General features: G+C 31.7%; 3 protein-coding genes across 3 annotated transcripts; 2 read left to right on the forward strand and 1 right to left on the reverse strand.

Moving 5' to 3' along the window:
* The first annotated feature begins 1,228 nt into the window (after positions 1-1,228).
* LOTGIDRAFT_203293 (hypothetical protein) lies at positions 1,229-10,569 on the forward strand. The gene is made up of 4 exons (XM_009068354.1): positions 1,229-1,377; positions 4,236-4,318; positions 8,260-8,417; positions 9,066-10,569. The coding sequence occupies exons 1-4, from the start codon at positions 1,304-1,306 to the stop codon at positions 9,171-9,173; spliced, it is 423 nt and encodes a 140-aa protein (XP_009066602.1). The 5' UTR covers positions 1,229-1,303; the 3' UTR covers positions 9,174-10,569.
* A 1,498-nt stretch (positions 10,570-12,067) lies between these two features.
* LOTGIDRAFT_184615 (hypothetical protein) lies at positions 12,068-18,802 on the reverse strand. The gene is made up of 12 exons (XM_009068355.1): positions 18,731-18,802; positions 17,352-17,512; positions 16,957-17,127; positions 16,282-16,545; positions 15,811-15,892; positions 15,362-15,504; positions 14,844-15,022; positions 14,208-14,262; positions 13,761-13,842; positions 13,318-13,481; positions 13,011-13,121; positions 12,068-12,816 (listed from the first exon to the last, which is right to left on the reverse strand). The coding sequence occupies exons 2-12, from the start codon at positions 17,493-17,495 to the stop codon at positions 12,667-12,669; spliced, it is 1,545 nt and encodes a 514-aa protein (XP_009066603.1). The 5' UTR covers positions 17,496-17,512; positions 18,731-18,802; the 3' UTR covers positions 12,068-12,666.
* Positions 18,803-19,080: 278 nt separating this feature from the next.
* Positions 19,081-26,421, forward strand: LOTGIDRAFT_229825 (hypothetical protein; the record flags this gene model as incomplete). The annotated part of the gene is made up of 5 exons (XM_009068356.1): positions 19,081-19,453; positions 21,540-21,869; positions 22,192-22,548; positions 24,963-25,102; positions 25,589-26,421. The coding sequence occupies exons 1-5, from the start codon at positions 19,266-19,268 to the stop codon at positions 26,419-26,421; spliced, it is 1,848 nt and encodes a 615-aa protein (XP_009066604.1). The 5' UTR covers positions 19,081-19,265.
* Positions 26,422-27,946: the final 1,525 nt, after the last annotated feature.

A 27,946-nucleotide genomic window follows, 5' to 3' on the forward strand; every position in this document is an offset into this window, starting at 1 on the left:
AATCAAGCCACCTTTCTCATTTCCACTAGAACCTTCAAGTTTGTCAACACACTCAACATCATTGAATTCAAATGAAGCCATGGTAAGATATCCTAATATACAATTCTTAACAAGTTATTCAGTATATTAAATTGTCGATATTTAATTCACATTTTGTTTTGTTTTTACCGGAAGTTCTTTGGAATAATAAAAAATTTCAATTATGTTTTTAAGTAACGAAACGGAATATTCAACGGACAGCATTATTTTACCTAAAATATTAATTGTTTAAGCAAATATGGTTCGATCTACCATTTAAAACATAGAGAATGCTTGTTGTTACATATTTCATTTTCTAGATTGAAAATAGAAAACAAAATACAAGTCGGGAATAAATTTGTACGTCACCAACGTTTTCAAACGTTCGACAATTTACTTATTCGAGACTATCCTAGAAGTGTAACGGGATTCAGTCTTGTTAATCTAGAATTAAAAGTTAAAGGAGTAACACTGTAATAGCCATATTATATTTGAATTATTTATGTTTTACGATGATTGTAATCCATTTTTCTTATTTCTTCTTTTCAAGATAATGAATAAATTATAAAATTCATAAATGTAGCCATGCTATGAGCTGTAAGCCTACTGCGGTCAAAAATTAAATCAAATACCCGGTAGTATATAGTCCAACATATATTGCTGCATTTAGTCTATAAATTTGGTTACCGGTGGGGCCTTATAAGTTATATATGTTATATAAATAATGATGAAATTAATCCGTTAAATTCAATATAAATTTTATAGCTTTAAAAATAGTCACTCTGGATGCAGCGCTAATAAATAACCACATTCGATTAAGTTAAATAGGCTGGAGATTGATCTTTCAAATTATTTGAGGTAACCGGGTAAGATGACCATATTTGGGCATATTTGTCTACTTAGTGCCATCTGATTGGTTCATTTATGTCGTCTGCTTAGTTGCAATACCATCGATACGGTTCGTGTCTTCATGATCATATCTTCCGGGTGATCTTTAAAAAAAATAATTTTATCAAATATAATTACAACGAATTACAAAATTAAATAGGCTACCCATGACATAAAATAAAATATCTCAACCCCAGTTTCACCTTCATATATTCATTTTATGCTAAGTTCAAGATGTAGAAGTTTAATAAGATAGGAGTGTAGAACTGAACAAAAATCAATTGACGCGTCAAGTCACCTGACCTCAAATCTAGTGCGCAAGGCGTTTTATCGCTAACCACCAAAGCTCTCAGACGGTCACAAATATTTCATTTTTCATCAAGTTAACTTATTTAAAATGTCTATCGGGGATACAGAATCTTTACGAGACGCTTACGAAGAAGTTCGATCTGATAAAACCGACACTAATTGGTAAGTGGTATTTTTTTTTTTAAAGTGCCTAGTAAAAGTTTTGTTGCCTGTGTATTTTCTCATGTCGATAAACATGTCTGGGAACGCCCCTTCAAAATTACTCAGACATCGGATTAAATACAAAGTTAAAAACTTACTTATTGTGGGACTTTGCTTTTATGCAAAGTCCCAGTTTGTTATCGATATGTCAATTCTTTTTTTTTTTTTTTTTTTTTTTTTTTTTTTTCGAAATTTACACACCTTCCTGAGCTTAGTCTACAGTAGTTGCAGCAACCATTCAACTTCTCTAGACCTTCTGTAGTGGCGACGTGTTCCTTAAATATATATTGGAACATTTTTGCAAAACCGGAAGTGCCACAGTTCAACATGTGCAAAAAGTCGAAAATCGGTTCTAGAAGGCGTATTTTTGCATCGATTTTCTTCGGGTTTTCATTTCTACAATCATTTCTACAAATCTGACCTGATAGCACTTAAAAAATTTTAAATTTCGAAAATTCGTAGCACAAATTTTTTGGCCGATTTTCGAAATTTTTGGACCATTTTTCAGTTTTTTTTGGATTAATCTGAAATTTTGATAAAAGATGCATGTCACTAATGTAAACCATTTGACGTATTCAAAATTTTTGCGTCACTTCCGGTTAAAGTGGAAAATCGATTTTCACTTCCGGTTGAATAACTTCCGGTGTGATTGAAATATTTCAAGAAATTATGTATATCGTTATTAATCTTAATTCTATGGCCGATTTTAAAATAAAATATTAGTCCGAAAAAAATACTTCGGCCGCCATCTTGATTTGATAGAACTCAAAATGGGGCTTCGGGGGAGAATGGGATTGGTCAAATTTTATGTTGGTGTATACTTTAGTCGATGGCGACAAAAATGTTGGAAATGGATTTTTGAATTTGACTTTTGCTTTTTTGCAACTTCCGGTCGAATTTTTCAATTTTTGAAGGCTTGTATCTTGTGACCTTGACCTTTGATGACCTTGATCTTTATAGGGTCAAAGGTCATTGACCTTGGCTATCATTTGATACTTTGACCTTTGACCCCAGACATGTACTTCCGGTTTTATAGCTATCCGTAAAAAGCCAAATTCGAAACTTTGGATTGCTCTAACACGTGACCTAATTAACCTAGAGGGTTAATTTTTTCGGTTTCCTAATGTTCTTCTCATGCACTTTACATAGATATAGAACAATTGCTTTTTTAAAGCTAAATTGAAATTCGTGATTTTTTCAAATTTGAGTTTTGTTTTACCATATTTGTGTCTTTTTGATCTTGGTGTATGTATATCTTATGACCTATTTTATGGAGAACCTTGATATTTGGAATACAACTAGACACTTTGAATATGAATTCACCTATGGCAAAAAAATTGGGGTGGGCGTGGCACATCCGGGTTGAATTACTAATTGTTTACATTTTGGGGCTGGGGCATAACTCGCATATCTTTTGACTTGAATAATGTAGAAGTTTGAAATTTGAAACACAACATAACATTTGGAATATCAATTACCCTATGCAAAAAAATTAAGGGGGGCGTGGCACATCCGGGTAATATTACTCATTATTGATATTTTTGGCCAGGAGCATAACTCGCAAAGTATTACTAATTGTTTACATTTTGGGGCTGGGGCATAACTCGCATAGGATGCGTTTGTTCAAAAAGAGACTTTGCACACAATTACCTCATCCTTTTGGCCAGTATGTATTAACAGCTCAGTTGTTTCAGCATTATAGTTATTTTGACCTTTGTTGACTTTTGTTGACCTATATCTTTTGACCTCTATTATGTAGGAACTTGACATTTGGAACATAACGTAACATTTTGAATATTGATTAACTTATTCAAAAAAAATTGAGTTGGGCGTGGCACTTCCGGGTTAAATTACTCATTATTGACATTTTTGGCCAGGGGCATAACTCGCAAAGTATACATTTGTTCAAAATGGAACTTTTTACACAATTACCTCATATTTTGAGCCACTTTGTCTTAGAATTTTGGTTGTTTCCGCTTCATAGTTCAAAAAAAGGAACAGGTTTTGGAAATTCAAAATTTTCAATTTTTGACCTTGACCTTTGTAGGATCAAACGGCATTGGCTATCTATTTATACTTTTATATTTGCTGTCCTAAGTCAACTTCTGGTTTTATAGTCGTTAGCAATTTGAAATTTTAATGGCGTATATCTCTTGATCTTGACCTTTTTAGGCCTTCTCCTTTACAAGTTCAAAGGTCATTGACCTTGGCTATCTGCTGATACTTTCATTTGTGAGGTCTGACGTCCACTTCCGGTATTAAAATCTTCTAAAAAGGGAAAATTTCTCAACTTTAGACTGTTCTTGTGCTTGATCTAATTATCGTGGAAGGTTGATTTTTTCAGGGTCTTTTGCATTTTGCTACATTTGCAAAGTCCCACTCTGTGCCACGTGTGGCTCTAGTTACATTTGTTTGAGTATTAGAATGTAATACAATTTCTTTTTTTGTATGAAATAATTGTTAAATGCTTGTTTTTATTTTGCTTTACTAAGTTTTTGTAGACTTAGACCTACAAAATATAATATTTATTATCAATTGATTGAATTCTATGAAGAATATTGTTAAAGCTATTCTGTTATCACAACCGTTCAAAGTGAAATTATACTCTGTAAATCTTATTCTCTAATAAATATTATATAATTACTAGTGCAAAAATTTCAGAAAACTGAAATCTGAAATTAAATGAAGGGAGACATAATAACTGTCAATTGATTTTGATGAATTCACTTAATGATGTAATTCTAATATGTAAATTGCGTATTATGAAAATGTATGTAAGAATAATGAAGTATGTATCTTTTATAATTTTGCTTTTTTAGGGCTGTATTAAAGTATGATGGCAATACTATTGTGTTAGAAGATACAGGAACTGACTTTGGTGATTTTAAAAGTCGATTTACAGGTAAATACATATATATTTTAGGCCTTCCTTCTATTTGTGTTTCTATCAATTGATACTTTTATTCCAATCCAATTTTTGCTCAACCGAGATATCATTGTTTGAAGAAAAGATTTATTTCTTTCTTTGCATCAAGAGATGATAAAACGGATTATTCTAGATTTTCTTGAATGGTCAAGTTATTCAAAATTAAGGAAGGAGACCCCACCTTTAAGAGGAGGATTCAGTAGGTTGATATATTTCCTGTTATTATGAGATAATTAATAGTATTATAATTCTAAGTGTTTAAAGGTTGTAGTGTACCATCCAATAAACTATGGTTGATATTATCAAATATCCCATATTTGTTATAGCGTAAGAGTTTTGTTTTGCAAATGAAATAAAATTTTGTCTCTAGTGTTTTATCCTATGTACTTAATATTTGGCTTTTTTCTGAATCAAAAATAATTAAAAGCTATAATTTTTTTTTTCAAAAATAAATTGATGATCTAATGAATTCATATGGTAGTGAAGATTTGCCTATTTGACCCAATAATGGATTGCCTAGGGGAAGATATGATATCCTATAAATAATGTTATTACTATTAATTAATCATCTACACACTTGTTTAAAATTTTCTCTAGGTATTTTTATACGCCCACATGAAATGGGGGGCGTATATTGTCGTCACCCATGTCCGTCAGTCCGTCCGTCCACAATTGCTTGTAAACACTCTAGAAGGCACAATTCTTGACGGAATTTAACGAAACTTAGTATGTGTGTTCGCAATCACCCAAGGATAAACCCTATTGAAAATCAGCGAAATCGAAAAATATTTCGCATGAATTATTGCCCTTGTTAATTTTTAGCTCGTAAACACTCTAGAAGGCACAATTCTTGACAGATTTTGACGAAACTTGGTATGAGTGTTTGTTATCACCCAAGGATAAACCCTATTGAAAATCAGCGAAATCGAAAAATATTTAGTATGAATAATTGCCCTTGTTCTTGAAAACGCGTTCAATTTTTAGCTCGTAAACACTTTAGAAGGCACAATTCTTGACAGATTTTGATGAAACTTGGTATGAGTGTTCGTTATCACCCAAGGATAGACTCTATTGAAAATCAGCGAAATCGAAAAATATTAAGTATGATTCATGCCCTTGTTCTTGAAAACGCGTTCAATTTTTAGCTCGTAAACACTCTAGAAGGCATAATTCTTGAAGGATTTTAATGAAACTTGGTATGAGTGTTCGTAATCACCCAAGGATAAATCCTATTGAAAATCAGCGAAATCAAAAAATATTTAGAATGAATTATTGCCCTTGTCATTGAAAACGTGTTCAATTTTTAGCTCGTAAACACTCTAGAAGGCACAATTCTTGAAGGATTTTAACGGAACTTGTTATGAGTGTTCGTAATCACCCAAGGATAAACCCTATTGAAAATCAGCGAAATCAAAAAATATTTAGTATGAATTATTGCCCTTGTTCTTGAAAACACGTTCAATTTTTAGCTCGTAAACACTCTAGGAGGCACAATTCTTGACAGACTCTACAAGTCACAATTTTTTTGTTCATAATCACAATTTACAATAGATGTCATTATTTTCCTGAGAAACTATTTTGGTTAACAAATAAGAAAATTTAATTTAATCATTTAACATGTCCCTAACCAGCCACCATACATGTACAGCATCATAAGATACTATAAATAGACCAAGTGGAAAATCCAAGACAGATATCCAATCATAGCTTAGTCATGTGACATCCCAAGATGCAGCAGTTTATCTGATTTTGTGCTGATACAAAAAATATAAAACAATGTGTACTTGCTGTAAAACTTCATTTCAAAGTATTTCTCGATTTTATGTCAACAAGTGCTAGAAAATAACTAGTAATTCTTATTGTATATTACCATTTTCAATACATTCCAATTATTTTGATTCTCTTTGCGCTTCAATTCTAATCATTATTAATCACTCTACAGCATTATTCATGTGATTTTAATTCAGCTTGAGTGTTTAGTGACTAAATTCTTTTTCACTAAAAGGTTTTTGGAGATACACAACTTGATATTGGTCTGGAGATGCACAACTTGATATTGGTCTGATTCTTGAGAGGTTGATATTGGTCTGATTCTTGAGAGGTTGATATTGGTCTGATTCTTGAGAGGTTGATATTAAGTAGCTTTTTTAACAAATTGAAAAGATTATATGATTACATTTCGAACATTTCAACTTCAACTTTGACAATAAACTGAGGTCAAGAATCAATTACCAAATTGAAATCGATTATTGAAAACAGGCTACTGATCAAAAATTTTAATGAAGAAATCTTCTGATTTCCGTCTATTGATGTATATGGTTGTATAAATTTGTCATTTATTGATATCTGGTTCATAGAATTTCTAAAATGTATAATCATCACATATAATCTGATGTGACTTGTCCAATTACCATGTAGCAGATCATGTTGAAAAAAACAAATTTAACTGACTTTTAATCATTTACAAAATTCGATAATCAAAATTATATATTGATTATTTTTGCCCAGTCCTAAGTAGTCGCATGATCATAAGTATATTTCATAGATTTGTGTTAGTGTACATATTATTATTTTTATAACTGTTGTTTTTACACAGTGCTTTGTATTTATTTTAGTTTATTTTATTATTTGTATTAAAACTTTGTTAATTTCACACATTTTTTCTTATTCCTGTGGCACATTGAGCAGTAATTACTTACTTGCTAATGGATAAACTGTCATAATAGTAAAATTCAATTATTTTCTTGTCCTTATTAGCCAAGACAGCTGCAATCAAGTATACTTACAAATCCATTGCATTTCATGCAAACTAATCAAATCTTCGAGAAAAAAAATGTAAGGATATAAAAAGATTAAATTCAACAGGAGAAAAAAGGTGGTAAATATTAGCAACTCCCACCTGTCATAAACTCGATACATAAAACTTTTAATATTGAAATCACCCAAGGATAAATCTGATCAAAAATCTTGTAAAACACGTAATTTTTATTCTACAAAGCAGAAGTCTGAAACAAATTTGACAACTTGATGAAATTGATCACAATCAAAACTAAACCTTTTGAAATATAAAATATGGTACAAGTTATTGCCGTTATTCTTACAAATGTGTTTGCTTTTTAACTTGTGATGGCACAGTTTGTGATGGATTTGGGTATAAGTTGAATATTTCCTGGTGTCTATGTTTGCTATTTTCTAACAAATATTCAATTTCAAACAAAGCTATCAGTGGGCGTATATTACCTTGCCTGGCAAGCTATCTTTGAATTTCCCCACAATCAAGTAAGGCTTTGGTTGCTTATTATGATTTAAAATCATGATCTACCATACCAGTTCATGAGTATCTAAAGTGTCTATTGGCCAGCTTGGTAAATTGAAAGCAAAGTCGGGAAGGGACTTTCACAACTTAGTCAGCTATATGAGTATTAGATTATGAATTGTTGTCCATAATATTCAATCATGAGTAAGCCTAACCTATTTATCATCTACACAAAAGACAACAAATAAAATAAATAAAGGTGAATGTTCTATCATGCATTAAATATATTAAGTCAAAGTGAGACCCATCAAGCATCATAGTTAACTATTATCTTTACCTATCAAGTATTTAAATTGGGTTTTAATTGAATCTGAAACTAGACTCTAATTAGTCTCTCTATATCTACTTATATACATAATTAAAGGTCACTTGCCAATTTTTGAGAAAAAAAAAAACTTAGATGCATAATGTTATGCCCAATACTAATTTATTAAAGTTTTTTGAATAAACTTTGTATGGATATATTTGTCAAGTAATTCTGAATAGTACAATGACTTAGATGTCCTTGAAATGTAACCTTCAATGTATATTCAGTAAATTGTACTATCTCTAGTAATTCTACTGATATAAATAAAATGGAACTATTCTCTGATTATTGTAGATGATGAAAGAAAGTATGGGTATTTGAGAGTTGTCACTGGTGATGAATTAAGTAAAAGAAGTAAATTTGTGTTTATAGCATGGTGTGGTAATGATATTTCTGCTATAAAAAAGGCTAGATTGGGTACAGATAAAGCACATGTTAAAAATATAATGAGTGTAAGTACCAATACCTCCATCAGTCCCCTTTTCGTCTCCAACCTTAGTAAAAAATAATAGAATAATATAAGTTACATTGTTAATGTAAGTTTTTTCCTAACCAGCTTCTTGAAATATATGTTTTAAATGTCCAACTTGTTTTAACAAGATGTAGAAAGTAAATAAACCCAACTTTGAATCAATACTGCACCTCTTATTATATCATGTGACAAATTGTTCTTTATATATGAAGGCTGTACTGTCGCTTGATTACAGCAATGTAGATAAAAAATTTCATATTTCAAGTCAAGGTATATTGAGACAAAGAATTCATGTAAATCGGCTACAAGGGTTGATAAAGCAGCAGCTTTTGGACTAATTTATCCACAGTTCAGAGTGCTTCAAATATATAATCCATCATCATGACAGTTATTGACAAATTGTAGGCCTACATTTATTATACATGTTATAATCTGCAAGAATATGGGATTTCTACATTAAAGATGAATCTAAATAAAAAGTCAATTGTTCTTTCAAAATGTATTTAGGATATGCTAGGGTAATCAAGAACTTTCCATATTAAATGGTTCTTATATAGGCTGGGTTTAGACTGGCTTACACACTTATCAAATATTTAAATACTAGATATTGAATTTTTTTTTAATATAGAACTTTGCTATAGAATTACTAGTATCAGAACATGAGGAATTAGAAGAAGAACAAATATTACAGGCTGTACGTAAAGCTGGTGGAGCTAATTATGGTACAGGACAATAATGATGGTTTTTATAATTATTTATCACAATTAATTTAGTCAATTTCATCTTCTCCACAAATTTCATTTTGAATTATGTAAAAGGTAACAGAAATTTGGGAAGGACAAACAGGCTAAATAATTTTTTTTAAAAAACTGATAACTATTCTTAATTAAATCTATGCAGAAATTAACCAATATTTTGTGTCTTTTGCAAAAATGTAAACTTAAAACCTTCTCAAATGTTTTCATTATAAATCAACCATGGCCAAGTTTAAAATTGCTTTCAACCACAATACTCTATGAGCTATAGGATTAATGGTATTATGGTGGAGATGTTTGATACAATTCAGTATTGTGTTTGATGTGTTAATATTGACAAATTCAGGACAATACTCTCATTAACTCATGATGAGAAAAACACAAACAATTCATTATTTCAACTGTATTTTCACACCATCATGATTGTGTGTATTTGCTCAGATACTCAATAGTGTTCATTTGTAAAAATTATTATTTTAATTAATTACATTCCAGGAAGTAATTTATGAATATCACATTAGACTATATTGAATTGTAGTCTATATAAAATCTAAATAATGTGTTTGTCATGACAAACATCAATGTTTTGTCTGCCAGTTGCTTAGCCTTCCCCATGTTTACAATGTCAAGATATTATGAACTTCGACTTACTTTGGCTGCAATAGCAAACTTTCTTATATCACAGATCTTTATGAATGCAGGGATTTGATTGGATGTATGCTAGCGAATACAGTCAATCAGAGGTCTCTGCAGAAAGTCTGTAAATAATAAGCTGTAACATTTACAGTCTTTCTCTCAAGGGGTCTGATGGACTGTATTTGATGGCATACAATTGAAATAAATGGACGCATTTCTTGACACAAGAAATGTGTATCACAGTCAAGATATAAGACAAGGTTTGTAATATCTTGACTTTGTGAAGATGAGCTAACCTTGATTGGTTTATTCCAGATATATGCCTGTTTTCAGTAATTTACATATTTGGTATGTAATAATTAGATTTGACCAAAATACTAAAATGTGCCTTATCCCTTTCAAAATCAGGCCTTTCTTATTTTTGTCCAAAGTATTATGTCATATATCATTGAGTATGAACGACTCTAGGCCTATACAAATATTGCAATTATGGCCTACTAACATGAAATTGGTTGTTATTGAAATGATGGTTTTAATTTAGTTCATCTTGAAGAATAATACTCCTTTATATTTGAACAGTATATCGATATAAGTTGTCAATGTGATCTCTTACACATTTATTTCATAATTTTCAAGTTGTTGATATTCGGAACATTTATATAGACTAGCAATATGTCCTTGATGATATAATTTTTAATTGTAATACATATACCCTGATTTGTTGAATAAATATTTTCAAGTATTTTATTCCTATTGCTCTGAGATAATTGATCTAAATGATGGCATCACAGACTCCATCCTATCCAAATATGGTTTTTCCCACATTTCATATTTACCCCTGTAAGAATTACAATTTAATGTTGTGATTAGTGTATAACTGACCAAATAAACAAAATAAGATAGCTTGCCAGGCAAGGTAACATACACCCACTGGCAGCTGTCAGAAATGATTAAACAGTCTTTAGTGACTACAGGGTTACAGGGTTGCACAATATAGCTAATAGAGTGAAACGTCAAGTCAGACACGATATTTCGGTGAAATATTATCCGATCATCGCGAAAATCGATAGGGATCATCTTCATAATGACATTGACATACAGAATAAAAATCAAAAGAATCTGTAAAGAATTGTAGCCTGTAGAGTGAGCACGCGTTGCACAATATAGCTATTAGAGTAAAACGTCAGGTCAGACACGATATTTCGGTGAAAAATTATCCGATCATCATGAAAATCGACAGATCATCATGAAAATCAATAGGGATCATCTTCATAATGACATTGACACACAAAATAAAAATCAAAAGAATCTGTAAAAAATTGTAGCCTGTAGAGTGAGCACGAGTTGCACAATATAGCTAATAGAGAAAAACGTCAAGTCAGACACGATATTTAGGTGAAAAATTATCCGATCATCACGAAAATCAATAGGGATCATCTTCATAACAACATTGACATACAAAATAAAAATCAAAAGAATCCATAAAGAACTGTAGCCTGTAGAGTGAGCACGAGCCAAATGTGAACGGACGGACCGACGGGGTGATTACAATATAAGCCCATCTTACGTGTGGGCGTATAAAAAATAAGATAAATAATTTTTGTTCCAAATATTTATGATGTTAAATTTTTAAGCAACCACTCCAACTTCTACATATCCTTTAATCCTGTGTGATAACACCACCAGCCAATCAAATTTCTTCTCTTGAGCGCTGGGATTGTGGCACAAACAAAAGGTGTATTAAGAGAGGTTAAAGACCTTTAGTTCCTGTTCTGGAGAGTTAACAAATTTGATAGGCTGGCAGCAATATCAATCAAGACCACATACTGCACAGGTCTAAAATAGAAACTCAAATGCAAAATCCAACTACTACGACTACCAACAACTACCTAGTTTGCGATATTAGCATCCGCTGGAAGCAAACGTTAATTAGTCATCTACCAACCAACCTACTATTGCAATGTTGAGACAGGGCTATAACCATTCATCGAAACTTCACCCGAGATATCAATAATATACACTACACAAATCATTGTAGAGTCGTGTTATACCCCACCCACAAACTTCACAAAATTCAAATTCTCTGAAGATCCTGTCATTCTGCATTTCAATACCAAGTTCTTATTTTTTAAAAAAAAATAGAGTTTTTCTTGACAGCAAGAAGGTTGACAAACCAACAGAGGTGCACCCACAATGTATATCCACATTTTTATGTGTGCATATAAAAACAATAACAATTCTTTGCACAGAGATTTATCTATTAGACCATGTGAATATAAAATAAAATTTTGTTTTGATTGATTTTGTTCAAATCAGGATGAAAAACAAACACATTACATAAATAAGACAACATACAATAATCATTTCTAAATGTGAAATATACCTCAAATTGTTTAATAAATATCTTCATACCTAAATAAAATATTCCTGTTTCCAAAATAAAATAATTATATTTCCAAGGTTACTATTGACTGATTGAATATGAATGAAATAAAATGTTTTAATTTATACATTATATCATGATATGTCAAATATACAACAGCAAAGTAGTACATTTATGAATACAGCGAGTTATTTATCTATAAATTAGCACAGAAATATCACAAAAACAGATTAATTATTGATTAGCTTAGATTCTTGCAATGGATTGAGTTTGAAACACCCTTGAAAGAGAAATGTAAGTCATCTTCACATATTAAAATTTTATAAAGAAAAATTGTTTTATGGTGTAAATAACATCACTACATGTAAACGCACAATTAAAACAAATAATTTTTATAGCAATCCATAGAAAAGCAGTCTTCATGAAACATTACATAAGACTAGAAAAATTATATCTTATGTTTTCATCTTTTTAGGTGAATTACCATTATTACAATCCATAGTTTGAAGTAAATCTGGTGCTGTTAAATTTAATAATGGATTCTCTGAATAACTACCAAAAACAGAATTTAACAATGCCACACCATATCCTGTAGCTCTATCATTCTACAAAAAATACAAATAGTTCTAGACCTCACATGAAAATGTAATACCAATGTGCATGAAATGATAATTACTGTTTTACTTTAGTCCTATAGTTCAGAACTCAATCTTAAATGCAAACACAGATTGGCTAAACAGAAAGCAGTAGATTCTTTTTCCAAGAAAAATATCAAAATTTCACAAAACTGGAAACTTACAATATAGGCTGGAGCAGCCATATCAATATGCAGCCAGATACCAGGATAGTCAAATCCTATATGTGACCCAATAAATAATCCAGCACACGATACCTGAGCATTACTTCTATCCTGAAAAATAAATGTACATTTTTACATTTTGATTCTAAATTTATTCCAAATCGATAATTTGAACAACCGACCAATTTTATCTAAAGATGGATATATTACTTGCCCCTCTGAACAATCAAATCTGAACAATTGGCCTATTGTTCTATTTCAATATAATCATCCTGTAGACAAACAGTTCATAATAAACATAACTTACAGCAACAGAATTTTTCATGTCAGCAATAGTACTAGAGAATTCATTAAAATGTAGTTCTGGACAATATGGTACTGGATGTACTAAATCACCACTAAGTTGACCTGCTCTAACACAAGCTAATTCCATATCTTCATTATTAGTCAATATACCACCATGATATCTACCTATATAAATATGATATCAAAAACTCCAATAATTCACCAGACAGTTTGCAAAGTTATTATTGTAACTGTAAGCAGCAGTGAAAGCTGACTGGAATATTGTCATGTTATTTGCCCTAGTAATAGCGAGAAACTTATTGTTATTCCAAATATTGCTTGATATAGGCCACAACATTTAGTTATCATTCTTCATTAATCCCTATCAACCAAACAGTAAATTGTACTGAATAATTATCAAAAGCCAATATTACACAGATTGAAGAATTTCCAAACATTAATTACCTGTAGCAACTCCCTGTGCACCAGTTAGTGTGGCCATATCAACAATAACATCTGCTTTTAAATCTAGATTAGCATAGGCTACCTTTAATGATTAAAATCTATATTAAACAAATATCAGCAACTTGAGCAATAATAATTTTCTATGGTTAATTGTTTGATCTCAAGCAGAATGTAATGAAGTTAAAAGATTCAAGCATTATGACCTTTTATTTTTGGGCATCAAGAAATCTTCTAAGAAAAAGGTTTGGCTTAAATATGATTTTAATTTTTTCAACTTAAAATCATAACAGCAAGAATTATCATCATCTAAATCTAAAGAAGTCACATGAGCACATGTTGAATTTAGAAAAAAAAAAGCATTATATACAGGTTTCTTTACAAAGAAAAGCTTTTGTTATAGTTTGAACACAGGCCTAAAATATTTTTAATAACATGTTAATAACTTACTCCATCACCTAACACCAAACGTCCTTCAGCATCTGTGTTATTTATTTCAACAGTTCTAAAAAAATATTCACAGTATTTTGAACATAATTTTAACTTGATATGAAAAGATGTTTTGATAACCAGCTGATGAAGAACACCTTCGGCTGTAAAAAGTTTTTTTTTTATGATAATGATTCAGAAAAGTGCTGAAATTATGCTCTATCAGCTGATAAAGGAAAATCATCAAACTTTCAAAATGTCTGTAAAACAATTTTAAACTTTCATTACATGAGCATATTCTGGATATTTAAATGTTTTAAACGGACAGTTGCGCCATTTATTTTCACCAATCATTCTTTTAGTCAGAAACGGGGATTTTTTAGCTAACCCAATCAATTAAAGTGTTCACAGTTCCAGTACTTCTGAAGACTATTTACATATATTCAAGATTAAACATTCCATCACTTATTTCAGAAAGATTAACAGTTTGAAATTTTGACTATAAACATTATTATCCCTGTTTAAAATAAAATAAAAATGAAATCAATTATCATGAAGTATTTTAAGAAATACCTCCAGTCATATCCCTGATAGGTAACACTGACATTCCTTACAGATTTATTCTAAATTGTTCAAAGAGAGACATCATTAACATACTTCCCAGAATACATATACAGTACATCATCTGGTCTACAAGCTGTAGGTCCAACAGCATTTTCAGCAAGACAAAATAGAGCATGTAAATTTTGCTTGAAACCCAATTTAACAGCAGCCCAGAAGGCTCCTAGTATACCAGCTGCTCCACCACAATCTCTTTTCATACCACACATACCAGTCTAGATTTGAACAAAATAGATTTTAACTCATTTAAATAATGAAAGCTTGCAATTACCGGTAGATGGAAGATTGTTGGCTTTTGTGATGTAAGTTTTACATTTCAGCAGCATAGATTTCTTGTTGAAATGTGAAACAACATTAATTTTGTTGTTGTTTCAACATCTTCTCTCTGATCACAGTAAGCTCAGATTTTAACTTTTTTTCCAATTTCACAAAGCATGGGCCTAGTTCGGGATGCTAGAACTAGGTATTACCACAGGTCAGTAATTTATCTGTTGATACCAACCCACTGTACTGGTTGGGTGTGGATATTTCAATTCATATTTCATATGTCATACCTTAGATTTAATGCATAATCCTCCAGTATCAAAAACAATGCCTTTACCAACCCATGCAATAGTTTTAGTGGCCCCAGCAGGTTTATGACTTAATACAACTAGAGCTGGTGGATGTTCTGCCGCTTTACCAACACCATAAATACCTGTATATCATAGAAAATATCAACTATATATCACCAATGATGTCTACATAAATTACAGTTTTAGTTCATATGCTGATTTTCAATTTTGTGTTATCTTTTAGTTAATCAGTACACCATAAAAACTATTGTCATTTTATGTTACTAAAGTCAGAGGATTGACCCATGATACTCCAGAAATATGCTTATTCTCTTTTTATGCTAAAAGCTTTTTTACTCTTTAAAAGGTACAATAAATTTGTTTCAGATATAATTAATGAGAAGCAGTCCTTGAAAATGTTAATGAGTAGGAAATTCCTTAGATATTACCTCCAAATTGCTTCTGATCCAATTCTTTTCCTTGTATTATTTCAGGAATAATATTTAAATCTTTAGCAACTTTTCTTATTTCCTAAAATAAAGAAATTAAGAACTTATTCATAAGGTGACAAATCAATTGTTAAAGAAATAATTTAGAACAGTTTTTTAAGTTGCTTATCTGAAAGATGAAAAGTACAATTGTGTTAATCTACGGTTTTCATAATTTATGTAATAAACACTGTATTTCTTTAAGAAGCAAAAAACAATTTTAAGGTTTTCCACTCAAATCTCTGTTTAATAAAAACCCTTGTCTCCACTTTGCCACTTAGTGATTTTTCAATCACACACCAACTTGTACCAGTACTTGGACTCTGATGGTTAGTTTTGATCAAGTCCCCTTTATTATGTTTAGCTAATTTTATTTATTGAAGCTCATAAACAATGGTTCTATCCACATTATGTTATAAAAGCTAAACTTACAGTAATAAAATCATCAGTATTCATTTCAGCACATGGCATATCAACGATCTTAGCACTAAGTCGTACAGATTCACTTGCAGCTGATAAACATTTAATATCAGACTCTGCTAAAGTATCATTTAAAATACCATTTTCTCCGACCAATATAACTTCTACTGTTATTACTCTATCAGGTGAACTAGATTTAGACTTTGCAGAGTAGAGAGGCAAGGTTCGAGCTATGGCACAGGCTGAGGCCAATACATCCTTCCTTTCACAAACTAGCTACAAAACCATAAGATATCATACAATGACAATAGTGAGTTAAATGAAATGAATTGAGGCTTTTCATTAGATTAATGCATTGGGTAGGCTATTCTAATCATATAAAATAATGAAAGTCTACAAAAAAAGGTCTGTTTTCAAAATTTACTTTAAAAATCGTCCATATATCAATTCATGAACATTGATTGTAAGACAGCATATATATACTTTTAGTTTTAGTAGAAGTGCTACAACCACAGATGTTTGATTGAAAACTGGAATGGTTCAAATTGATGCCATCAGTGTCCACCATACACATAAACAATTTACAAAACCTCTTTACAATCCCTTTAATATATAATATACCAGGTTTTATCAATCATGATTGAGCACATATGCAATAGACTTTATAAAGATAAAAATAATACACACCACAATGAACTCTGATCCACCAACTAAACAACTTTTAACTATTTTACTCAATGAATGACATCGTGATGGTGTATTGTGTCTACTACACTTACTAGGTAGTGCTGCTACAGTAGCATTATTTAACCATAGTGAACAAGTGTTAGTCAGATCTGTGACAGCCATTTTAAAAGTCTGAAAAATAATTCTTATGATGAAATAAGTATGATATTAAATACAATTACTACATTTCCATTTCAGTATGTAAAGAATGATACACTTCATAGGTTTATATCTTCTACATTAAAATTTGTATCATGTACTAACAATTTCTCTCCATACACTTACAGCGAATAAGATTTTAACATCCTTGTATATTCAGCAAGAAGAAATAGGCCTGTAAAAAATTGAAGATTTACCTCTGCATCGACCCTAGGTTCCAGTTTCACCTTGACATTTTCAAAAGTGAGTTTGCCCAAATCCCTAGGTTGACCAACAATTAAAACTGGGTTATTTTGAGGATCTGACTTTGATAATGATCCAGAGAAGTTAAGAGTAGCCATGTTGTTTCTTTTCTATTCTGTTGAAAGAAAATATAAGATTTCCAGTAGTATGTTAATCTGTTCTAAAAGGTTGTAAGCTCTGTAACGTAATGCTTCTGATATTCTGCCAACTGGATGGAAGATTGACAGGTCTAGCTATTGGTAAGCTACAGACAGACAAAAACAATTTGATAAAAATTAGTGTCAATACAGCAATACCTCTCAGATAACCTCTCAGATAATCAGAGTTTGATATACAGTCAAGTAACCTAATTTCGTGGAAACCTATTATTCGTGGATTTCCGGAAAGGATTAATAATTTACATGAGCGACCTTGCGCGACCTCCGCATTAGTTTGTTTTGATAAACATGGGTTTTCTCTACAATATCAGTTAGTAGAATGAATCCAGTAGTTTCAAGCAAGGTAAAATGTATTAATGTATACTTTGACAAATACAAAATGGCGGATTTCAGTTATTACCAAACGTCACCATTTTTTATCGGTCGAATTTCCTTATAATCCCAAGCGGTAAGCGGAATTCCAAGTGTCGTCTGCTAGAATGTAGTCCAACGAATGAAGTCATGTGATCAACTAGCAGATTCCGTGTCAGCAGAAAATTTCTACGGAACACAAAGTGGACCGTATTCTTATGTTATTTCACTGACTTTTAGCAATAAATCACGCTACGTATCTTATTTTGTCAGTCACAATTTTTTTTTTAAAATCGTGGTTCTTTGAAGGAATTGTCACTAGTTATAATGAATTGCTATTAAAGATAAATACTAAGAGAAGTTAATTATTCCACCCGGTATCCATACAACGTGTTTTTCTAGACTTATTTATAGATCAAACATTGTACACGAAAATAGGTGACGCATTCTGCCGCCGTTACCGAGTTGGTTGCTAATGAAATATGGGTCAAAGTGAAGGATTCATTAACAAAATCGAAATAAACCAATTTCAATTATTTTGTAGAATATCTGAGGACACTTCTAAGACATAACATTTTTTTTTTGTTTTTTTAACTTTGACGAAATTCGGTGTTGAATCTTTATATCCACGAAAATAGGTTACACCACTGTATTCACATCTCTTTTCTTCCAATTTTAATTTTCTTAATTTACAATAAATTTACGAATTTTCATTTCAATGGCATACCTACAATATCGCATACCTACAATATCGCAAAACACCCTCACAGATTAACACTGTTCCTAATTTACCTCACATCAATTAATGAACCAAAAGGTCATACCTGCGAAACAATTAGGCCCAATCAATATTATTTCAAGCGTGAACTTGATCCACAACTCACCAAACAACTATCAGTAACACCGGAAGTGACTATGAATAATATTATTGTTTATGTATGTAAGCGGCCATGCGATCATATTTGTTAAGGATGTAAGCATTAATAAATATTGAAAAATAGCTTCTGAAAACACTTTATAGGCCTAGTCTATCTTGAATCGAAAATTTGTTAAATTTTTGTTATCTCCTTATTGTCCTCATAGAACCTTTTTTGTCATTGCATTATTGTGTAAATTTCGTTTAGAGGGTATGACGTAAAGGAGTCCGAAACATCTTCCTCCAGTCGGTTCCCCTGCCATAAATTGCTTCGCTCCGAAGTTTAAGCTATAAGCGAACACATCACTTACAGGGCCCAGGGGTCCAGTTTAACTGTTTTCCCGTCTCTGACTTGGCGACTGGAGTAACTGTTGGGCCTACTCTCCCCACTGTTGGATGTTGGAAAAGAGGCAATTGTTTCGGATTAGACGGTAGAGAGCAAAATGGCGACTAATGTTGACAGCGAAAAGAATCCTAAAAATTATTCTTGTCAACATCATGCTAGAAATCTATTGAAAGCTTTGAACGAGAGTCGAAAGCTACCTTCATTGTGTGACATTATCGTCCTAATCGACAAGACAGAAATTCCTGCTCAAAAAAGTGTATTATCGGCCGCAAGTCAATATTTCAGGTATTCAAATAATGGAAGTAGACTGTAGCGTAGGCTAATTGTCCTCCTGTCGTTTAATTCTAGTCTTACCACGTAGATTTATTTGTAGGCTAACTAGCTTGTCTGCACTGTGTAGTCAAGACTTATGGTCAAATTGTTAAATTACCATGTGTTTAAATAGATTACATACAGTGGTGTAACCAATGGCTATATAATGCATATAAGCATTCAACTCCGAATTTCGTTTAATTTAAACAGATTATTTTTTTACGTCTTAGATGTTTCCTCAGATATTCTATGAAATATTCAAAATTTTTTTGCTTCGATTTTCGTAATGAATCCCTTAATGAGGTCACGTGAGGTCGCACATGTACAGTGGTGTAACCTATTTTCGTGGATATAAGGATTCAACACCGAATTTCGTCAAAATGTCTTAGATGTTTCCTCAGATATTCTACAAAATAATTAAAATTGGTTTATTTCGATTTTCTTTATGAATCCTTCACTTTGACCTATATTTCATGAGCAACCAACTCGGCAACGGCGTCAGAATGCGTCACCTATTTTTGTGTACAATGTTAGTACTATAAATAAGTCTAGAAAAACGCGTTGTATGGATACCGGGTGGTATAATTAACTTCTCTTAGTATTTATCTTTAATATCAATTCATTATAACTAGTGACAATTCCTTCAAAGAACCACGATTTAAAAAAACAACAGTGACTGACAAAATAAGATACGTAGCGTGATTTATTGCTAAAAGTCACTGAAACAACATAAGAATATGGTCCACTTTGTGTTCCATAGAAATTTTCTGCTGACACGGAATCCGCTAGTTGATCACGTGACTTCATTCGTTGGACTACATTCTAGCAGACGACACTTGGAATTCCGATTACGGCTAGGGATTATAAGGAAATTCGGCTGATAAAAAATGGTGACGTTTGGTAATAACTGAAATCCGCCATTTTGTATTTGTCAAAGTATACATTAATACATTTTACCTTACTTGAAACTACTGGATTCATTCTACTAGCTGATATTGTACAGAAAACCCATTTTTATTAAAACAAACTAATGCGGAGGTCGCGCAAGGTCGCTCATGTAAATTATTAATCCTTTCCGGAAATCCACGAATAATATGTTACCACAAAATTTGGTTACTCGACTGTAAGTTATTAATCATTTCCTGAGATGCACGAAAAATAGGTTAGCACGAAATTAGGTTACTTGACTCTACGCACTTCATTCATAGAAAAACTTGCGTTGAAATGGTTACTATATAATTAAAGTAAAAAGTTTTTTGAAATTTTTCAATTAAATGCTTCACAAACGAAAATCAATCATGTAAGCTTTCTGATGCTATAGCACTACCTTTTGTGTTATACATTCATCCACATTTTGGAGTCAAAAATGTCTGTGTGGAATACTTTACAAAAATTGTGAATGTTTACTATTTTTTTTAGGAATTTCCCTTGGGTGAAATTATTTCCTATGAGTCTAATATTAGTTTTTGGACAATGCCATTTTGTAATAGGGGTTTGTTTTTAAATATGGCCATATACTGTACTGTTTTAATAACCATTTGCAATCCAACCATCCCTGTTGACAAAGTAGGATGGTCAAAATAAGGGGCATAACTCTTGTCGGATGTGACATTCATGTCATGGAATTACTCTTCTTAATTTTGTAAAGTGTAAAAACACAGACGTTTTTGTCTCCAAAAGTGAAACTAGTTTTATTGAAATGTTGATGTATGAATATTTTTAGCAACAAGCTTGAATTGACAGGCAAGCAACAAAGAGTTAATAAATACTAATTGATCTGGGTGATAACATTGGTGTTAATTCAATCAATTTACCAGCTTTTACACTATTATTTTTATACATTTTATTTAACACATCGCAAACATGGTTTAACTTAAACTAAGAAAACAAAGAGTTTTAGATGTTTCTTTACCAGAGAAAAGAACGTCCTCAAGATGCAGTTCAATGCTATTGAAAATTTTATTCTGAAATTTGGTGATATGATATAGTGTTTCAGACAACTAGAATTATTTTTTACCATAGAGGCCTTTAACATGTGTATAATTCATTATATTTTCAGAGCCTATTTTAGTTATGAAGTTAAGACAGAGAGTTTGAAAACTGAAAGAGTACGAGTTGACTTAACACCACTGGAGATTAGTATTGCAACATTTCAAGATATCTTGGATTATATTTATACTGCTGAAATAACATTAAGTACTGACAACATTCAAGATCTGTTTCAAGCATCAGATTTATTGTTGATGTCTGATTTAAAGAATTTATGTTGTGAATATTTAGAACATTGTATTTCACCTGTAAATTGTGTTGGTATTCGAGAGTTTACTGCTCGTTTTGCTTCTCCCTGGGTACATTTTAAAGCTACACAATATTTAGATAAAAACTTCAGGTGAGAAAATTTTTGGAATTGCAAATTGGAAATATATTTATTTAAAAGAAATGCTAAGTGGTCTAAACTGATCATTGGAATTTGAATTCAGCTCAAAATAAAAACTAAATTTCTTTATTTTATGGGCAACTGAATGAATATGTTTCTTTATACCTTAGTTTTAGTGTCATATTTGAGTTTGGAGATATATTTAAATATTGACCTCATGTATCTCTCAATGTTTTGCTTATATGAAATGTATATTCAGGAAATCTCATTATAGGCATATATTCATTCTCATAATTACAGGTATAAACTAATTTCAATTTGTTTTTTTGTATAGGGAAGTGAGTAATGGTGAAGAGTTTCTAGGGTTAGATGTTGATAGTGTAAGAGAAATCTTAATAAGGGATGAACTGAATGTAAGAGGTGAAAGTGAACTACCTATTGTACAGTGTATATTACAATGGTATCGGTATAATAGACAGGAAAGAGAAAATGATTTAACTGATTTATTAATTAATTGTGTGAGAGCCAGCAGATTAACTGAGGATTGTTTTACTACATTACGCTATGAGGACTGTGGTCAATTGAACATTACGGAGTTCTTAAGAAATTTACAGTCACATCCTAGATTAGATGAACCAAGGGGGACTACTGCTGTCATTGTGGTTTGTGGTGGTGAAGGCTATGTGTCAAGGTAAGTCTTATTTTTACCATCATACATGTATTGATTGATTATGTAAAGGTAATGCTATCAAACATGTCGTCAGGGCTATACAAAGTTTAAAGGTGTCTGTACACAATTTAATCTATCCATTGAAATGAAAACGTATGATGCGCTCCGTCCTATCCTACCCTCCAGTTCTGTCCAACTGTCACTGTAAATAACGGCGTTGCCAATGAGAATTGTAAAGTAAAACTAGCTCAAAGCTTGCCTAAAGCCAGCTTTATTGCCGAATGTGTTGTGTTTACACTGAGTTTAACTGGTTCCATAATGACTTTAACTTCAATCACAAAGTCGCTCATTTTTGACAACTCACGATGTACATGGCTTCTGTTTAGACCAGTAAGAAATGCAGTAGACCGGAAAGACCAGTATGCCCCCTTTTGCCGAATGAGATAAAGGTGGCTTGTTGCGTTTCCACTGGTTAAGCCAGTAAATTGCCAAACGTTTTTTCCCACAGTGGAAACACAGTTATTATTGCGGACTTACGGAGCTCATCTGGAAGAAAACAATCAAGAAGGTGGCGTAACGTAGACACCATGATATTAAGTTGTAAAATCGAGGGGTCTGCAATATTATCTTACATCAGCCAACATGTAAACTTGATACTATATTTTTTCAATGTAGTCCCTCTTTTACCTTTTAATATTTTTTTTTGAATCACAATAGTTTTTGTATGATATTTAATTTTGTTATAATGTGGTCGTATATTTTCGCCGCCCCTGTCCGTCCATCGGTCTGTCCGTTTTGGCTTGTGAACACAATAGAGACTACAGTTTTCATCTGATTTAAATGATATTTGGTGAGATTATATTCATGAGGACTTGGACAACTTCGAATTTGGCGATTTTTTTCGACAAACGTTTTTTTGAGTTATTGCCCTTTGAATTGGGAAACGTGTAAAAAATTTGTTTTTACCTACTGTACATAAGTTTCATAGCTACTTACAGAATATAGCATTTATTGAGGTAAAAGCTTATGAAACAGATGATACTATCATGAAAAATGGAATTATAATATCAATTACTAGACGACTTTTTCACTTTATGTATAATGTAAAATCCTAACCTAGAGTTATCTCCCTTTTCAAAATCTGTAATAAACCATGTTTTCAGTGTGAATGTGTGAGTGAATGTATATTGTTTATTTCATGTTCATTCAATTATATTATATTATGGTATGTTATAATTTATTATGTAAATAAAGTATTTTTTCAAAAAATAAAAAAATAAAAAATTTGTTTGTGAACACAACAGAGACTATAGTTTTCATCTGATTAAAATGAAATTTGGAGTGATTATTTATGATGATGAGTTCTTAAACAAGTTCGAATTTAACGATATTTCGATAAACGCCTTTTGAGTTATTGCCCTTGACTTAAGAAAAACGCGTCAAAATTTGTTTGTGAACACAATAGAAACTACACTTTTCATCTGATTTAAATGAAACTTGGTGTGATCATTTATAAGATAGATATTAGAGATGCAATTTGACACAGATTGGCAATCGCCTTTGATATAGACTGAAAATTTATCAGGGAAGTGGGCGTATCTTGCAAGGTAACCACTTGTTATATTTATATTATATTGATATTGAGTATAAATTGACAAGTAGGCACTCGTATGAATTTCGATTCTTTTTCTTTTGGGAAGCCTTCAGACAAATCCAAAGTATAATTTCATTTATTTCGTCTAGTTTTGGCTTCATCAAATTGAAATACGATCAATTCAGTATTTGAATATTTCAAATAATCAATTTTGATCAGATATATGGAGAAGTCAGATGAAAGTTTTGTTTTTTAATTATACCATCTACCATCAAAGGACTCCAGTTCACGCTTGGAACAGGGTGTGATACTTTCAAACTTATTTCTTCTTTTTCTAGACAGAATCTAAGCCCTTGGTGCTGGGGCTCAGATTTTGTGCTCAGAAAATTTGAAGAATTAAAGGCCCAGAAAACTCAATCATTTCTGAGCATTTTGTATATCAAAATCTGTTTTTTTTTTTTTATTTTGTATAAAGACACTGTAAATTAATCAATCTGCTTTACTGAAGAAGGTTTTGCTGGGGCTTAATTCTCACTTGCAGGGGCCCAGACCTCACAGAACCTACCCTCACAACGGGGCTGTTATTTGTCATCTAAGTTGCTTCAGTAGAATTGCCTCAAGTTCTTACTGCCCACGATAATGTCCAGAACTATTTTTCTCACTCATTTATATTGTCGAAAAAACGAATTTGACTGTGTCATGACGACTTTTAATATCCATGTGGTGGGAAAATGAAACTGAAAGTTTGAACAAAGAATATCAGCTTTGAGTCTCCTTGCTTGATCCAAAATATTTTGCCAAGGGGCCATTCAATGGTTAATGATTTTGTTTATTTGAAAAGGAATGAAGATACTGAAGTAGAAGTTAAACCATGTTTGCGATGTGTTAAATTGTATAAAAATAATAGTGTAAAAGTTGGTAAATGGATTGAACTAACACCAATGTTAACACCCAGGTCAAGTCATGGACTAGTTGAAGTGGGTATGTATACATCAGAAATAATTTTAGATCTTTCACATATTTATACTTACCGGTGCATCCTAATTGAAAAATGTATCCTATTGTGATGAAACATTGTATGCATTTGTGTATTGATGTAATATAATGATATTGTAAAGAACCATTTCATGGATGACTGGTGAAAGTGCTTATACCATGTTTGGTCATTTCCACTTTTTGGTAACATTCAAAAGCTGAATAAAAGTGTGGATTTTGTGATCAGAACCTCGTATTCCTAGCTTGATTGTAAATAACCCAAAGCCACCAATTAAATAACAAAATTGAGCTAACTACATACATCAAGGCTCCTGAATATTGCTTTGTTTGTTTAACATCTTATATGACAAGCTATCTTTTCACTGTAACTGCCTTTCTTCAGAGACAAAACAGTCTGCCATATTGACATGATATTGAATTATAAATTAATAAGAGATACAGTGAAATAAAAGTTTTATTTTTCCTTTGTAGGTGGACTTATATATGCTATTGGTGGGAGAGATAACACTTGTCGTTTGTTAAATAGTGGTGAGAAATATAACCCAAAAACTAATGAGTGGACAGTGATAGCTCCTATGAATCATGCTCGTGTTGGATTTGGCTTAGTTGCTATAGATCATAATATTTATGCTATTGGGGGTAGTAATGATATGACTGATCCTATGACTTCTATGGAGGTCTATAATACATTCTCTAATGAGTGGCAATCACTACCAGATATTACAATGAAAAAAGTCTGGTCTACTTATGCAGCTGTTGATAAAAAGATTTATGTGATAGCTGGGGGCATTATTGGTAAGTTTTATGAAGCTGTGGAATGTTTTGATTCAAGGACACAAACATGGACTTCAGTATCACCTATGAGAGAAAGAAGATGTGATGCTCGTGCAGTTGCTGTTGATGATGATATCTATGTGTTTGGTGGGTTTCGAAGGATTGAATGTCCAAGTGCTATGCATTCTGGTCACAGTTTGAAATTCTGTGGTGCTGAAGTTTATTCTACTACTAATGACTATTGGGTACCCATATCTAAACGTGGTCTAGAACCAGGTATGTGTATCATGCATGATAAATCTCATGTAGAGGGAACAGTATATGATGGAAATGAGATATTAGCTATTGGGGATTTAGATATTGGAACTGGGTCTGATTGTATTCGTGGATTTGATCGTTATGTTAATGAATGGAGAACTGTGGTACAAAATCAACCACCTAATCAAAGATGTTATCAATGCTGCTTATTAAATATACCAAATTCTACTTTTGCTAAAGTATTAAAACAGCAAGCATCCACACCTACCTAATTTCTTCCTAACATCAATTTAGATGTTTGATTACCACCAAATATTATTACCACCATTAACTCTATTTTTTGTTGAACCTCATTCCTGATAATTTATCCAATCCACTAAATTGCAATTATTTACCCTATATAAAATACCAAAATTAAAAGAATATTTTGAATGATTTACTATACTTCAAAAATGTTGTTTCTATCTCGTAAAAGGACTTGTGACAGGTTTGGACGAAATTATTCAGTACCACTTGAGGAAGAACATCAGTTAAGGAAGAGCCCTATCGAAAACCTATAAATTTTAAAAGTTTAATATTTCATACTGGTAATGGTCCCAGTTCTCATTTATACAAAGCTGCCAGTGGATGACATTTTGAATGTTAATGCCCCTGTTTTTTGAAACATGAAAATTTATTAAGTTTATATTTTGATTATGTTTGATACTCTGTTCTTTCACTGCTATGAAGTGTCAGGTCAGTGACACTTTTCTTGGAGAAGTTGGAATTAGACTTTGTAGTCTGATGTAAAAACTGAATAAAGGATAGATTAAATGTCAGTTGTGAGGAAATGTGTATTAAACTGCTTCTATCAGTTTTTCTTTTAAGAGTAAGTATACTTATAAGAATCCAGTATTTTCATTATTTGACTGTTTAATGAATGTTTCATTGTCTGGTAATATGGTGGCATTTGAATATCAATTTGAAAGTTATTATAATAAAAAAAGAAATTATTACCTAAAATAATACTTGCCTAATTAATTGTTCATGTTCATGTGTGTAATGAAACTTGTCTGATTATCTTAAGTTCAGGTTGTCGTTTGGTTTATTACTTATATTATATTGAAGAAAAAAGAAGTTTCATTGAAATTGAAAATTGAAATGGTTTCAAACCACACTGATTGTACAATGGTAATGTTATCAGACGTTATCAAACTGTGTTGTTCATGCTGAAACTGATAAAATAAAAATATTATTGCTTCCCCCATTTCAATCTTATCGAACTTATCTAATCCGATATGATACAGAATATATTTTATCTATATTTATTTTCTATATTTGGCCTAACACTTAAATCTACAAGCTTGTGTAAATGTAAAATCAAAACATATTGTTTATAACTAGATATTTTCATTTTATATGAAATGAAAATGTGAGTAACATTCTATGTATTGGTGTTGACACTGTCTATCCGTAAGCATTATTTTGAGACAAAAGTTTTTAAATACTCACTTCTCTCTATATTGATATGTGTTGTCGACACCCAAACCCTCGTAAAGACTATGGAAAGTGCAATTCTTGACGGATTTTGATGAAACTTGGTGTGAATGTTTGTTATCACCCAAGGATGATCCCTATCGAAAACCAGAAAAATAATAAGTATGAGTTATTGCCCATGTTCTTGAAAATGCGTTTAATTTTAGCTTGTAAACACTCTAGAAGGTTCAATTCTTGACAGATTTTTACGAAACTTGGTGTGAATGTTTGTTATCACCCAAGGATGATCCCTATCGAAAATCAGAAAAATCGAGAAACATT

Source organism: Lottia gigantea (assembly GCF_000327385.1).
Source record: "Lottia gigantea unplaced genomic scaffold LOTGIsca_9, whole genome shotgun sequence".
NCBI classification, from domain to species: Eukaryota; Metazoa; Mollusca; class Gastropoda; family Lottiidae; genus Lottia; species Lottia gigantea.

What these genes read in the sequence shown, in the direction of transcription:
- LOTGIDRAFT_203293 (XM_009068354.1), top strand. Translation starts at nt 1,304, where the DNA reads ATGTCTATCGGGGATACAGAATCTTTACGAGACGCTTACGAAGAAGTT. An exon ending in GATAAAACCGACACTAATTG is followed by an intron (nt 1,378 to 4,235) that starts GTAAGTGGTATT and finishes TTGCTTTTTTAG; the next exon opens with GGCTGTATTAAAGTATGATG. An exon ending in TTTTAAAAGTCGATTTACAG is followed by an intron (nt 4,319 to 8,259) that starts GTAAATACATAT and finishes TGATTATTGTAG; the next exon opens with ATGATGAAAGAAAGTATGGG.
- LOTGIDRAFT_184615 (XM_009068355.1), bottom strand. Translation starts at nt 17,495, where the DNA reads ATGGCTACTCTTAACTTCTCTGGATCATTATCAAAGTCAGATCCTCAA. An exon ending in GTGGATCAGAGTTCATTGTG is followed by an intron (nt 16,546 to 16,956) that starts GTGTGTATTATT and finishes ATGGTTTTGTAG; the next exon opens with CTAGTTTGTGAAAGGAAGGA. An exon ending in GATTATGCATTAAATCTAAG is followed by an intron (nt 15,023 to 15,361) that starts GTATGACATATG and finishes GTTCAAATCTAG; the next exon opens with ACTGGTATGTGTGGTATGAA.